The sequence below is a fragment of the Miniopterus natalensis genome, chromosome X, assembly GCF_054644295.1.
Source record: "Miniopterus natalensis isolate mMinNat1 chromosome X, mMinNat1.hap1, whole genome shotgun sequence".
NCBI lineage: Eukaryota > Metazoa > Chordata > Mammalia > Chiroptera > Miniopteridae > Miniopterus > Miniopterus natalensis.
This window is the reverse complement of record NC_142103.1, coordinates 6,866,993-6,882,254: the sequence shown is the minus strand read 5'-3', so window position 1 is coordinate 6,882,254 and position 15,262 is coordinate 6,866,993. Positions and strand designations below refer to the sequence as shown.

At 40.0% G+C, this 15,262-nt stretch overlaps 1 protein-coding gene across 2 annotated transcripts in view; it reads left to right on the top strand.

Moving 5' to 3' along the window:
• The window catches only part of SLC9A6 (solute carrier family 9 member A6), a 49,887-nt gene that overhangs the window by 20,907 nt on the left and 13,718 nt on the right, over window positions 1-15,262 (top strand). Inside the window, exons 8-14 of one of the 2 annotated variants that reach the window (XM_087813350.1) lie at window positions 1,379-1,484; window positions 1,774-1,862; window positions 4,857-4,970; window positions 8,291-8,402; window positions 9,337-9,490; window positions 13,811-13,900; window positions 15,058-15,088. In XM_087813350.1, the coding sequence (XP_087669476.1) occupies window positions 1,379-1,484; window positions 1,774-1,862; window positions 4,857-4,970; window positions 8,291-8,402; window positions 9,337-9,490; window positions 13,811-13,900; window positions 15,058-15,088 (696 nt within the window). The remainder of the gene's footprint in view (window positions 1-1,378; window positions 1,485-1,773; window positions 1,863-4,856; window positions 4,971-8,290; window positions 8,403-9,336; window positions 9,491-13,810; window positions 13,901-15,057; window positions 15,089-15,262) is intronic. The other variant, XM_016216548.2, reaches the window with a different exon arrangement.

Sequence of the window (15,262 nt, the reverse complement as noted above, 5' to 3'; positions counted from 1 at the left end):
CCTGGGCTAGGAGACATGGGAGTTCATCTCAGCTTTCACCAATTTAAACCTTCTACTCCAGAGTCCTAGGCACTGCCACTAGTTTGCTATTTGAAATATTGGGCAAGTCATTCTTGTATGTATTCCGAAAACATTTTTTGATTGCCTACTGTACGCCAGGTGCTATGCTCTGAGTATCCAAGATAAGCAAGACAGACATGGCCTCTGCCTTCCTGGAGCTTCTGGTATAGAAATATTACCACTTCACCTCAAAGGTCCTCCATGTAGGAAGGGGAAGGGCGGGGGCAGCAGGGAAAATCAGTTGTACTAGATGATCTCTAAAGAGCTTCCAGCTCTAAAACTTCTAAGATAGTTTCATATAAAACAAATACTTTCTTCAAGCATCTGTAAGTTTGCTATACTTCAGCGAAGTGCTGGAAGAGACTTGTCGGGGCAGTAAAAAGAATTCCGAAGGAGCCAGCCCCAATAGTATCTCTTCCCTGTCACAGTTCCTTGAGGGTGGGAAGTATATCTTGTTAATCTTTTTGTTGTAGTACATATTTATTGATGTGAATGTAGATTCCAGCCCTAGATTTGTCACAGCTTCACATGGGCCCTTCCATTGTCAACTAACAAATAATTTTTAGACTAGTCCAAGTGAGAGACATGCCTCAATTTCTTCATCATCACAGAGGTGTTACAGCATTGAATAAATAGGAAATCTCATGGGAATAACATTTTTAATAAGTGTAAATTGCTGTAAATATGGAAGCTGTCTTGCTTTGGGTCACAAGTTAGTAGTCAGAGTTGGCATGTTGTGTATCTGATCTGTTGCTCCCATCTCTACTAGTCCTTTACTGTGTGGTTTCTGGCAAGGCATGTGATACCCGTAAAACAATTGGATTGACTAAGCTATAAGACTTCCTCATGAAAGGGATGGCTGCTCACTCAATAAGATGCTTATTTTAAGAGTTGCTTCACTGGTGCCTTATTTATTTATTTATTTATTTATTTATTTATTTATTTATTTATTTATTTATTTATATTTTAAAATTTTAAATATGTTTTTATTGATTTCAGAAGGGGAAGAGAGAGGGAGAGATAAAAAAGTCAATGATGAGAGAGAGTCATTGATCAGCTGCCTCCTGCATGCCCCGTACTGGGGAGCCCGCATGTGTGCAGACTGGGAATAGAACCATGACCTCCTGGTTCATAGGTCAACACTCAGCCACTGAGCCACACCAACTGGGCACACTGGTGCCATTTTATTCTGTGACTTTTGTGTTAGAGAAGCTGGTGAATCCTTCTTTCGCTTTCATGGTTGCCTTGCTTTGACTATTATTTTTTCTAGTTGCACTCCTATATTGTGAGATCTCGTTACCAACCTTGACAATCTTACGTGACAAAGTTCACCAAATTACGGGAGTTCCAGTTGTTGGAGACAGGCTTGTTCTTCTTGATGTCCTGGAGTACCTTCCTCTTGGCTGAAGCGTGGGGTTTCACAGGTAGGTTACTTTCTCCTTTTGATTGTAAACCCTTAATGAGAGTTACTGTGCCAGTAATTTTTTTCTACTAGTAGACCAACTCTAGTATTTGAACACTCTTATTAGGCTTGGGATTTATGCTGTCACTTTAGAATGTAAAAAAGATTTTCAATGGAAGTGGCACATCTCAAAGTAAGTCACAACTGAAAAGTCAACACTAAGCATATAATCTACTTTAGTAAAATAAGAGCCTCAGTGGAAAAGTCGGGACTCTCCTTTCACATGAACTTGGAACTCTTTGTCATTACAGGAGTGGTTGCAGTGTTGTTCTGTGGCATTACACAGGCCCATTATACATACAATAATTTGTCCACGGAGTCTCAGCATAGAACTAAACAGGTAAGAGACACTTTATAGTTTGTGAATAAACTTTTCCTCCCTGTAGTGAAACAGAAGTGTTTTCACACTGAAAAAGTAATCCTTGATCACATCTAAATGATGTCTACTCATTCCAGCTCCTCTTTCTTTGACTGCAGAAATAGATGGAATTGGCAGGTTGAGGTGTGACAGCTTTTAGGGTAGGGGTAGGTGAGCAGAATAGCCAGAGGCTATTGCGGTTGTGTCAGTTAGCTTTCTGTCCTGTTTTCCTAATATAATGACTTTTAAGAGGAATGTTTTAGAAGCTCACTCAGGTCTGACTAGAACTACTGTTGTATGATATTGGTAAGTTTAACTTCTAATCTGACTAGATCTACTGCTGGGTGATACAGAGAAGATTAACATCCTTCAGGCACTTGGATGGTGCTGAATTCCCTGGAATATGAAAACATCAGGGGTTGGGCTTCATACGGCACTGAATGATCAGTTGTGCAGGGTACCTGAAGGGAATTATAAAGAAAATAGGCATAGCATTTTCTAGTCGTGTGAGGTATATGGGGCAAAGACTTGAACAATATGTAAAGTCTGGAATAGACACAGATGCATACTTGATTATGATTGCATCAAGAAATAGAAGGTTTAAATTTTGCCAAATGATTAGAACACTTGAGATTAGCCTGAAAAGGACTCATGACAAAGCAGGAGCAACAGTACTTCTGGTGCCACAAATTTAGCATATGACATATGCTTTTGGCCCAACCCCTCTAAAGAAATTAGGCTTTTTCTTCCAAAGATATACATTGGGGCTACAAATCCCTTTTACAAATTAATTCAGTGAAATAACTATAGAGAAGATAATCAACTGGTTGGGAGGGGTTGGCATTTTTCTAGGCAGTGAGGTGGGGAATAAAAAAGAACAAGGTAGGAGTATCTAGTCTTACTGGTGATACAAGGCTTGTGTACATAAAAAAACAACAACAGACTAACAGAACTTCTGGTTATAGGTTTCAGATTATATATCATACTGGAGTTCAGAGAAGGGGGCGAAATGGTTTGAGGCTTCAGGCTCTGCAAAGCTATTATAGAGGAAGTGGTGAGGCTAGGAAGCTGGGCAGGATTCAGAAAAGCCTAGAGGAAACAGAACCAGTAAAGGCAGAAATTAAAAGGCAGCTAACGTTCTCAAATGGAAGGCAGTGCACTGCAGAGCAGGGGTTGACAAATGTCAGCTAAGCTTCCCTGTGAGCTGTGTCAGCTAAGGATGGTTTTTACATTTCTGAGTGGTCAAAAATAAATCAAAAGAGTAATAATTTGCTATACATGAGAGCTCTATGAAATTCTGATTTCAGTGTCCATCAATAGTTTTATTGGCACATCCATCTTTTAATGTATAGTCTGTAGCTGCTTCTGTGCTATGTTGGCAGAACTGAGTGGTTGTGACAGGGACCATGAGACCCACAAAGCCTCAAATATTTTATTTTTTATTATTATTTTTTTGTTAATCCTCACCCAAGGATATTTTTTCCACTGATTTTTTTAGAGAGAGTGGAAAGGAGGGAGGAGGAGGAGAGAGAGAGAAACATGGATGTGAGACATTGGTTGCCACCCTCACACATCCTGACCAGGGCTGGGTATTGAACCTACAATCCAGGCATGCGCCCTTGACTGAGAATCGAACCTGTGACCCTCTGGTCTTCAGGCTGACACTCTAACCACTGAGCCACGCTGGCCAGGGCAGCCTCAAATATTTACTCTCTTGCCCTTCACAGGAAAATTTTGCCAAACTCTGGTGTAGATTAAAGTGGAGACTCAGGAGTCACTGTAGTGTTCTCGATCCTAGTTCCACTACTTGCTGGCTGTGCGACTGGGGGCAAGTTACATAATTTCTCTGTGCTTCCATTTTGTCATCTTGAAAATGAGGATAATAATAGCACCTACCTCACAGAGTAGTTGTGAGATTAAAACAAGATAATGTATGTAAAATCCTTAGCATACTATGGGGCACATAGTAAAACCTGGATAGAGTTTAGCTATTATCATTAAACAAATACATAATAAAACTAGTATATTAAGCCATTTGAATTAAATATAAGCTTATTTATTTTCATTTTTATTCCCATTTTTCAGTAATAAGGCAACACCAATATAAAAGATTAACTAACTTGCCCAGAGCCATGTAGCTAGCAAGTGGAGAAGGCATTTTGACTCCTGAGCCCATGTTGTGACTTAACCAATACCCTGTTTTGTGGAGCAGAGGGTTCATGTTAAAGAGCAATGGTAGATGGACAGAGGGATGCTGGGTTTCAAGGGCCTTAAATTCATTCATTCATCAAGTCTTGTGTCCCTACTCTGTTAATAACACTTGACGAGGCAGTGGTGTGAAGAGGTGGGAGTGGGCAGGCAGCTGGGGAGGGTACAGAGCACAAGGCAATAATGCATAAGCCCTTACTCCTTAAATGAAGGCCAGGACCCATGTAAAAAGTGAAATCACACAGCAAGGCAGCGATATGAGAGTTGTCATGAAGCACTTGATGCCAGGACAAAAGAATCTGAGCTGAATCTTACAGCCTGTGAAGAGGGAGGTGTCTATGAAATTGCCATATTTAGAGAGATTCATTGGGTGGGGGTGTGTAGGTGGATGACAGGGATACCAGTTAGGGTCCTTTTGTAGCATTATGGATGGGAAGTGATGAAAGGTAGGTGAAGGTAGTGCCAGGGACAACAAGGAACATTCCAAAAGAAAAATTGTCCAGGTTTGGAGGAAGACAAGAATGACTAGGTATGGGGATTGGAGAAGGGAAGCTGATTGGGGAAAGTGAGAGGCAACTTTTCTCGCTTTTTCTCTGGGATTGGAAATGTCATCATTACACCTGCTTCCCCTTGAATCACATATTTTGGGGGATATACATGAACTTTACATATGTGAAGTGTCTGTTTTATTGTCTTAGTAATACTCATGTTTTCAAATTATGTAACTTAATTTATTTACCGGACTAACCTTTTAACATTTCGTTTCAGTTGTTTGAGCTTCTCAATTTCTTGGCAGAGAATTTCATCTTCTCCTACATGGGACTGACACTGTTCACCTTCCAGAACCATGTCTTTAACCCAACATTTGTAGTAGGAGCATTTGTATCCTTTACTATGTGCTCTATTTTACAAACTTTTTTTTTTTTTTTTTTTTAAATTGAGGTTCTTATGTGTTTTCTGGAGGAGCAGTTGATAAAAATACATTTAAATATATAAAATTTTCCTCTGAGTACAAGTAAGGATTTTAACTCTTTTTTTCTGTTTTATTTATTCTATTTTCATTTCTGTTTATTGCACAGATAATACTGATAAATTGAAATGACAGAAGTATGTTTCCTACCATTCTGCAAATTCCTAAAGATAAACTGTTTGTCCTCTATTATTAAGGGAAGAAAGAGAGAGTAGATACTGGGGAGCGGTACAGTCTATGCCAGGGCAGTAGATGAAAGTTGGTGAAAGGCTGAAGGAGGCTCCTTCTCTCTCCTCCCTCCTCTCTCCCCTCCCTCCTTCTCTCTCTCTCTCTCTCTGTCTCTCCCCTCCCTCTCTCTTTCTCCCCCTTTCTCCCTTTATCCCCTTCTCTCTCTCTCTCATTGAGTCTTTAAAATCCACTTGAAAGGGAGAAGCTGAGTACATGAAAGGGAGCCATCAGTATCGCCAACCTCATGAGAAGACAGGAGGAGGTGAAATCCAGAGCATGGGTGCGGGGGAGCATTGGCCTTCACTGGGAGAAGGCAGAACTCCACCATGGTTCCAGGAGAAGATAGGTTATGTAGAGATGAAGGCGCATTTGCAAGATGGTGTTCCTGACTGATAATCTCTATTTTAATCTGTAAAGTGATTATCTGCTGGAAGTGAGATAGGAGCAGGTGGCCTATCAGTTATTTGTTATGTAACAAATTATCCTCAAATTTAGCAGCTTAAAGCAACAACAGTCATGCATTATCTCATACAGTTTCTGAGAGTCAGGATACCAGAAGTAGCTTCACTGGGCTCTTCAGGCTCAAGGATCTCTCATGAGGTCACAATCATGCTGGGACTGTACTCTCTGCAGATTTGATGGGCTGAAAAATCCACCCCAAATTCACTCACATGACTGTTAGCTAGAGGCTTCAGTTCTCCACGTGAACATTTCCATGGGGCAGTTCACAGCATTGCTTCCCCCAGAGGGAGTGAGCTGAAAGAGCCCCAAGATGGAAGCCAAAGTGCCTTTTATAACCTAACCTTGGAAATGGTAAAGCATCATCCCTTCTGGCGTATTCTGTTGGACACAGGTGAACTCTAGTGCAGTATGAGTGGGGGCTTCACAAGGCTGTGAATAGTTGCAGGCAGGCATCTTTGAGGACCATCTTGGAGGCTGGTTTCCACAGGTGACAGGGGTTTTAAGGAGAAGATCGAGAAATAGTTGTTGTAGAGAATGGGACAGTGAATTGACCAAAGAAATGCTGTAGGATTGCTGAGCAGTATTAGGGACTCATTTCAGTCTGAGAAATAGATATTAGCAGTAGAATCAGTCTGCCCTGTTATATGACTTCATCCTGGAGTACTTAGCTGTAAGCATGGAGGAAAGAGATAGTTGGGTCCATCTAGGTTTGGAGTTTTGTCAAGTGGATGCAAAGAAAGCACAGAAAGAGGCAAAATGAATGTTAGGTATTGGAGACTATTATTAAGATGTGGTTAAGAAGGGAAGTGAAGCAGGGAAAGGACTGACTAAGGGGAAAGTAGCAGAATCTTTAAACTGGAGGTCCCAGTGAGATGGAAGAATTATCTGAATGAGATAGATAAACATGAGACATAAAAAAAAAAAAAAAAAATGTGGTTAGAGAGAAGGACGTTTGAATTAGTGATTTTTCAAAAGAAGTGTTTTAAAAAACACCTCAGAATACAGATTCTGCCAAAGAGACTAGCAGAAATACTTTTTAAATTAAAACTCTAGGATCTCTGTTAGAAAGTGAGATATTACTAAAATGCCATTCTACAGTCTTAGTCTTTTGGGAATGAACTTCAGGCAAAACAGATAAAGCCCTATTAATAAGAGAAGAACCTTAGCTGGAAGACTCCCATGAGATTGGTAACTTCATATCCTGCTAGTGTTTGAGAAATTGTTGAGCAGTCACATGCCTTGACCCACTACACTTAACTGGAAACAAGGCTAAATATTCTCCCTAGGTTTCTGAGTCTGTTAGGAATTGAAGTTTCTCCATGCAAAATCCTACCATGAAAATTGACCCTTACCAGAGAGAGCTGTTCTCTTGCTGGCTATGTCAGTTAGGATCTAGGTTTGGTTTCATGTGACAAAGACCCAAATTAACTGAGGTGTAAACAAGATAGAGGCTTATCAATGAGCATATAATGCTTATGTGCAGTTCTTTTTGCCTTTAGTCTTACAGACTCTAGCCATTTCCTCCCACTTTTTTTTTTTTAATCTTTACATGAGGATATTTTTTCCATTGCTTTTCAGAGACGGGGGGGGGGGGGGGGGGAGGGAGGGAGGGAGGGAGATGGAGAGAGGGGAGAAGAGAGAAAGAGAAACATTGATGTGAGAGAGACACATCGATTGGTTGTCTCCTGCATGTGCCCTGACCTGGGCTGGGGATCGAACTTGCAACCAAGGTATGTGCCATTGGCCAGAATTGAACTCAGGACCCTTCAGTCTGCAGGCTGATGCTCTAACCACTGAGCCAAACCAGCTAGGGCTGTTTTGTTTGTAATCATAGTTTTTCCTTTATATTCCTTTCAGAAAACAGGGTGAAAATTATATTGTAACTCCTGAAATAAAAATTGTAATTGTAAAGCAGGCATCTCTACAGATAGCAAACTGGAGGAAAAGACACTAAAATTGTTTGTTTTTTGTTAAAACCATTCTCAATTACCATTAAGCCTTCCCTTTGAAGCAGGGTGGAAGTTATAGACTTGAAGGAACACATCAGGGCGAGCAGAAATGTCAGTGGGATGAAGAGCCTGAGCTGCCCTTTTCTGAGGAAGCAGTGTTCCTCCTACCAACACTGACAATTAAAATGAATTAACCTATTATGTTAATAAATCTTATGTTTATACCAAAGAATCTCTGCTTTTCAACATATTTCTTTTCATCTCATGAATTTCCTATATGTTAGATCTGCACTGTCCAATTTGGTAACAACTAACCACTTGTGATTATTTAAATTTAAATTAATTTAAATGAAATAAAATTTCAGTTCCTAGATCACACTAGCCACATTTCGAGCACTCAGTATGTTGGACAGTACAGATAGAGAGCATTTTCATCATTGCACAAAGTTCATTTGACTGCTCTGTGTGAGAGAAATTGGAAGACTGTCTTAGAAACTGAGCTTCCTAAGATAGTCTTTCACCGTCTTGAATGCAGAGTCTAAATAATATTAATACAGTCAAAAGAAATTATCCTTAACCTATAATAATTTTAGGTTGCTATTTTCCTGGGAAGAGCTGCCAATATTTACCCCTTGTCCCTCTTACTTAATTTGGGTAGAAGAAGTAAGATTGGATCAAATTTTCAACACATGATGATGTTTGCTGGTAAGTTTTAACTTTCCCCACTCCAAGAAACCACTCACAAGGCATATACCAGCTTGATTTTAGCAAGAAATGCTATGCTGGTAATGTATTACTCCCTTAAACATTGAAGGTGCAATCTCCAATAGAAAAAATTTTATAGTGTCCCATTCCCTTCTATGGGAAAATTGTCATGTTCTGGTTCCAAATTCCCAGTTCAGAAATGATGTCATACATGAAGATAGATATTTATGTGCTTTTGCACAAAAACCTGTATGTGAATGTTTATGGCAGTTCCATCCATAATTGCCAAACTCTAGAAATAGCCCAGTTGTCTGTTACAGTGGGGGAATGAATAAGCAGACTGTGGTACATCCATGCCGTGGGATACTACTTAGCACTGAAAAGAACAAACTGTTGATACAGCAACATGGATGAACCTCAGAGGCATTATGCTGAATGAAAGAAGCTAATCTCAAAAGGTCACATACTATCTGATTCCATTTATATGACATTCTGAAAAAGACAAAAGCATAGCAATGGAGAACAGATGAGCTGTTGCCAGGGGTTTGGCAGGGTGATGGAGAGGTTGGACTGAGAAGAGGTTGAATCAAGGAATTCGGCGGGTGGGTAATGAAAGTGCTCTGTGTCTTGGTTATGTTAGTGGTCACACACCTCTTTGCATTTGTCAAAATTCATGGAACTGTGTACCCAAAAGGGTGGAATTTACTGTATGTAAATTCAAAAATAAATTTCAAAAAATTGTTAAGAGACCAATGCTTGTCAGTATCGTCTACTAATTCTTTTTCCATTTATTTGTATGTACTTATATATGTTGATATATATTATGTATTTGTTCACACCCCTCTAAGTTCTGAGAATGCCTTATTTCTCTGAATTTACGCAGTTCACATTGGTAATGACTTACTGAAGAAATACCTCTTCCATTTCCTTCTAGGCCTTCGTGGCGCTATGGCATTTGCCTTGGCCATCCGCGATACTGCCACTTACGCGCGGCAAATGATGTTCAGCACCACTCTTCTGATTGTGTTTTTTACTGTGTGGGTATTTGGTGGTGGCACCACTGCCATGCTGTCATGCTTGCATATAAGGTAAGAAGTGATTGGAGCCCTCATTTTAATATTAAATTATAATTCAGGTTATTTTTCTTTTAATCATGAGAAAATTTTAAGCTTTGACAAATCTATAATGTTAATGTTTTCCTTTTAAAAACTAAATAACATAGTACAGAAAAACGAAAATTAGGCAAAAGAAAAACAAAAACCACTGTTAACACTTTGAGGGATTCTTTCCAGACCTCTTGCTGTGCATTCTATACATTTTTAACAAAAAGGGGCAATATACAGGTACTCTTGTAAACTGATTTTTAAATGTAATATAGCACGGGCATTTATGTTAGTAAATCACGTTACTTTAATGGCTGTATGTATCAGAATTTCTTTAACCAAATCTCTACCTTTGGATTTTTGTATTTTTCTAGGATTTTGCTATAACCAGTAGCATTCGAGGCTTTTGCTATTACTATTACCGTTAACAATGTGAACACTTGTAAATGCATGCACCATTGTGCATTTGTTTGATTATTTCCTTATGATGCATCCCTAGAAGTAGAATTGCTTGGTCAAAGGATATGCATATGTTTAAGGCTTTTTGATCCATATCACCAGATTGAATTAAATTTTTTCTTCTGCAGCCTGTAAGATAGTCCTGTTTATCTCAACCCTAATCAATATTAGATACTACCATTATTTCTCATCTTTATGATCAGCACAGTCTCTGACCTGACAATCCAAGGTCGAGATTGTGAGGTCTTCATTTTAGATGCACTCTCATTAACGTATTCAATTGGAAAGCTCCCTTGTATCAAGAGTTCTGCATTGTTTCCATGGATACGGCAGCCTATGTTGCTAAAGCCTTTGTAGATTTTAGTTCTGCATTTGGCTGAAACTTCATAGACCCTCAGAGCTACTGAGCTTCCAGAATGTCTAGGGTTTATTAGAGAAAACAGTATTTCACATTTTACAGAATCCATTCTCCATTTTTTCATTTTATTATGCCTTTCTTTTAACATTTGAAAGACCAGCCAGCCTAAAATCACACTTTGAATGTGGTTTTTATTGTCTTTATCTCCCTTTACTATTCATATGCCTTTCTCACAATTTCTGTGCTATTGTATATAATAAAAATAATGTTCATATAACCCTGATTATTACTTCAGGGAGGACTGGGCATTTTTTGAGCACCTACTATGTTCTGGGCATTGTGCTAAGTGCATTTTAAACGTTTATCTAATCACAGTAGCTCCATTTTATAAGTGAGGAAACAGAGGCTTAAAAATTTCTAAGTTCAACGTCATATAGACAATTAAATGGTGGACAGAGGAACCTCATCAAGAAATGAGGGTGGGCCCAGCCGGGCGTGGCTCAGCGGTTGAGCATCGGCCTAGAATCCAGGAGATTGTAGTTCAATACCTAGTCAGGGCACATGCCCAGGTTGTGGGCGTAATCCCCAGTCGGGCGTTCAGGGGGCAGCTCATCAATGACTCATCATCGATGTTTGTCTGTCTCTCTCCCTCTCTCTGAAATCAATAAAGATATATTTAAGAAATAAAGAAAAGAAATGAGGGTGGTAAATTTTGGAAGGATTAAATATCTTCCTTTTCTCAAGAGCTTGTAAATGAAGACTCATCCTTATTCTAAGAAAAACAAGATTAAATGTAAGAATTTTGGAAAAATCATATTCTTAAATGGAGTCTCAGTGTTTCAGTAGAATCAGTTCTCTTCCCTCCACACAAAGCAAACAAAATATTCACGCTTATCCCTCCTCCCCCAAACCCACAAAACCTCCTACTCACACAAAGTTGAATCCACTTCACCAGCCTTGCAAGCTCTTTGGCCCCATCTTGCCTGTCCTGTAGCATATTTTGGCACTTAATTATATATATTACCTTACAGTCTTAGGTTAACTCATGTTGTTCTTGTTTTGGGATTTTTGGGCCTCTGTAAAGAGAGACTGGAATTTAAGCTTCACTTCCCAACTCCAAAATTTGTCTAGCACAGTTTTGAGGAGGCTGATGATAAGTTTAAGATTAATGCAGAATTAGACTTGACTTGGAGTTCCTGCTCATTAATTTTGAGGTCTTGCTCCTTCCTTTACTAATTCTGTGATCTTGAGCAAGCCCTTTACCCTTTTTAAGCCTCAAGGTCCACATTTGTAACTCGTGTGTGTTAGTACCCACCTCCTAGGGTTGTTGTGAGCTAATGTCTGTAAAGCTCTTAGCACAGCATTGCGACTGTGCCTTTTAGTCATTCATTCAATAAATTGAGCACTAACTGTGTGCCAGACACTATTTGAAGCTCTAACTTAATCATTCTCAGATGGGGGTGATTTTTGCCCCTCTCCCCAAGGGACATTTAGCAATGTCTGGAGACATTTTTTGTTGTCACAATCGAAGACAGGAACCTGCTATTGGCATCTAGTTAGTAGAGGCCCAGGGTGCTGCTAAACACCCTACAGTGCACAGAGTAGCCCCTCACAACAGAGAATGATCTGGGCCAAAATGTGAAGGTTGAGATCCTGATCTCGAGAGGTACAGTGGTGGTAACAAGATAGAAAAAGTCCCTGATCTCATAAAGTTTGTATTTTAGTGGGAGAAGACAGACAGTAAACTAGTAATCAAGTAAAAATGACAATTTTAGATGATATTGAATGTTATGATGACAAACAAGGTACTGTGATGATGACTAGGGATCAAATGCATTTTATAGGTGGAGGTCAGGAAATTCACCGCCCCCCCTCTCTCAAGTTACATTTAACCTCAGTCTACCTGAAGGACAGGGTATTGCCAATTAAACAGTGAGCAGGAGGAAGAGCAGTCCAGGCAGAAGGGAAAGCAAGTGCGAAGGTTCTGAGGCAGGAACAAACTTGACCTCTTTAATGAACAGAAAAAAAAAAAAAAAAACCACGTGGCTGGAATATAGTGATTGAAGCATAGATAGGAAATAAGGCCGGCAAAATTCTATAGGGGCAGGAGTTGGCAAACACTTCTATAAAGGGGCAGATAGTAAATATTTTAGGCTTTGCAGGCCATATGGTCTCTGCCTCAATTACTCAACTCTAGTGTGAAAGCCCCACAGACAGTGTATAAATCAGTTGCTGTGGTAGTATTCCAACAAGACTTTATTCACAAAAACAGGAGGTGTACTGGATGTGGCCTATGGGCCGTAGTTTGTGGATCCCTGCTTTCAGGTTTTGAAGGACATGGTATTGAGTTTGGCTTTTAAAATACAATGGGAAATCTTGTAAGATTTTAAAGCAAAGGAGTAACATGATTATTTTGTAGGGTAAAAGCATCACTCCAGCTATTGTATGGACAACAGATCCTCAGTGAGTTAGACCCAGCCAGCTAGCTATTCCTACATCCTTTCATTGTTTGTGACAGTCACATTTGGCTCCCTGTCATTTACCAAGCATATTTTGCACTTCTCTGTCTCCAAGCATTTGCCCTTATTGTTTCTCTGCCTGGAATTCTTTTTCACTCCCAAGAAATGACACAGCTCAAGTGCCTCCTCTTTTCTGCCCTCTTCTTTTGTATTGGGACCATTCTTCCAGTTGCTTGGGTATCTTTATTAACATTGGGTATCTTTATTACAGCACTTATTTCAATCAGCCTTGTAATAACAATATTGTTACAAGGGCTACCACTTTGTGTTAATGATGTACCAGACACTCTTTAAAATCTTGAGATGCGTTTTTCTCATTTAATTCTTGCAACAACTCTGTGTGGTGGATATTATCCCAATTTTCCAGGTGATAAAAATCATGCTTCATTGGGCTACATAATTTGACTAAATTTACACAGCTAGAAAGGAGCTGAAGTCAGATTGGAGCCCAGCTCTCCCGGATTGCAAAATCCTTGGGGATTACACTGTAGTTGTGTCTGTTTTCCCCCACTAGTCTGAGCTCCTTGACAGCAGGGGCCATGTCTAATTCATGTCTATGCCCTGTGCCTAGCTCAATGCCTGGCAGATAATAAGTGCTCTCTAAATGTTTATTACATTGAATTGGCTTCCGATAATGTGCCATCTGAGATTACAAATGTGCTCTAAGACCACTAGGGGTCACTTTAGATGCACAAATGTGCTAAGAAGATATTGAACAGCTTCTGGCCATTTTAACAAAGAAGAAATGAACCTTTCTTGGAATGATGAATCTGGTCATAGCCATCTGTTTTCAAGTACTTGACCATGATTCAAGTGCCTTTCAGATGAGGTCTTGCATCATTTTCCTCCCTTTGGTGTTATTTGTATTCTGGGTTGCTACTGCTACAGCTTCTCACACTGCTATTTTTTCTGTGTTGTCTGTAGTAGTGAACTTAATCGATAAACATTTGAGCACCTATTGTGTGTCAGGTACTGTGCTAGACTCTGGGGATACAGAGATGAATTGAGACATGGCCTTTACCCTCAAGGAGCTCACAGTCTATTTGGGGAGACTGACAGGTAAATAACTATACTGTACTGTGTTAAGTGCTGTAGAAGGTTCTAGAAAGTGCTGTCAAAGCACAAAGGAAAAAATGATTCTCCTTGGAGGGGGTCATAGAAAAGGAGTAAAAAAATGAGGGACAGTGCGTTTCAGATAGAGGGAACAGCATGAGGGGGAGGCATGGAGGCTCAGGAGAGGACAGGGATTTGGGAGAGTATTAGTCAGGTGTGGCAACAGAGAGTATGTAGAATAGAATAAGGGGAAAGGTAGGTTGGAGTGGTGGGGTGCTACTTTGTAGAGAATTTTGAATGCCACACAAAGGATTTTAGACTTCACCCTCAGGGTTGTAAGCCACTCTCAGAGTTTTTTGTCAAGGGAATAACCCAGTGAGGTCTATGCTCTAAACAGTGAAATCTAGGGGAGAGCTTGGCAGCTGGATAACCTTACATCCAGTTGCTACAGACCCCATGAGTCAGAAGGAGGCCTGAGCATGAGCAGTTGGAATAGATAAGATCTGAGAGACAGCTTAGAAAGAATGAACGAAGTTGGTGAGTGCTGCTGGTGTCGAGGAGATAGAGAAGAGTCAAAGAGAACTTCTTCATAATGAAGCTGTTCCCTGGGAAATGGAAAGCAGGAATTCTGAGCAGATGAAAAAGAATTACGAAGAACCAAGGCTAATGTCTAGCCATTAGCCTATGAAAAAAACAACCTGTAATTGGACCCTCTCTTCAGTCATCACAACAGAATGTTACCATGAGAGCTGAGAGGTCCGAAAACATGAAACTCCCTGCTGGAACTGCATTGTGCCAGCCGTGTTTTTGGAACTGCCCAGTCATTCTTATTCAGTAACTGGGGCAATGCTGCTTTCTCTGACTCCTCTTGTAATGGACTTATATTCAGAGAAGCAAATGTTATTGTTCTGAAAATGGTAAGTGGGGTTGCAGGAAGATACTCATTAGCAGACCCTGCTTGCCTAGGGACTCAGCTGTTGCTAAGGAAAGCGGCAGGAGCCAAAAATTTATATCAACAACCAGAGAGAAGCAAGAAAATGTTAACCATTCCATAGCTTCTGCATTGAAAAAAGTGGTTGCCTGACAACATACATGTGTGAATAGACTTTTTTTTTTTTTTTTTGGCTTCAAGATCTCATTTGCCTTTTGTTTTTCTCCTTTAGGGTTGGTGTTGATTCAGACCAAGAACATTTGGTAAATATGCGTTTGTGTTGTCCCTGGCGTTTCTGTCGAATGTGCAGTTGTTTGGAAAGAAAACAATCTGCTGTAGACTTCATGCCACCATTATTGAGAGCCTGTCCTATTTGCATCAGCTCTGAACTGGCATCATTCCTGGCCTTTCTCACTCGGCCATAGAAACAAAACTGA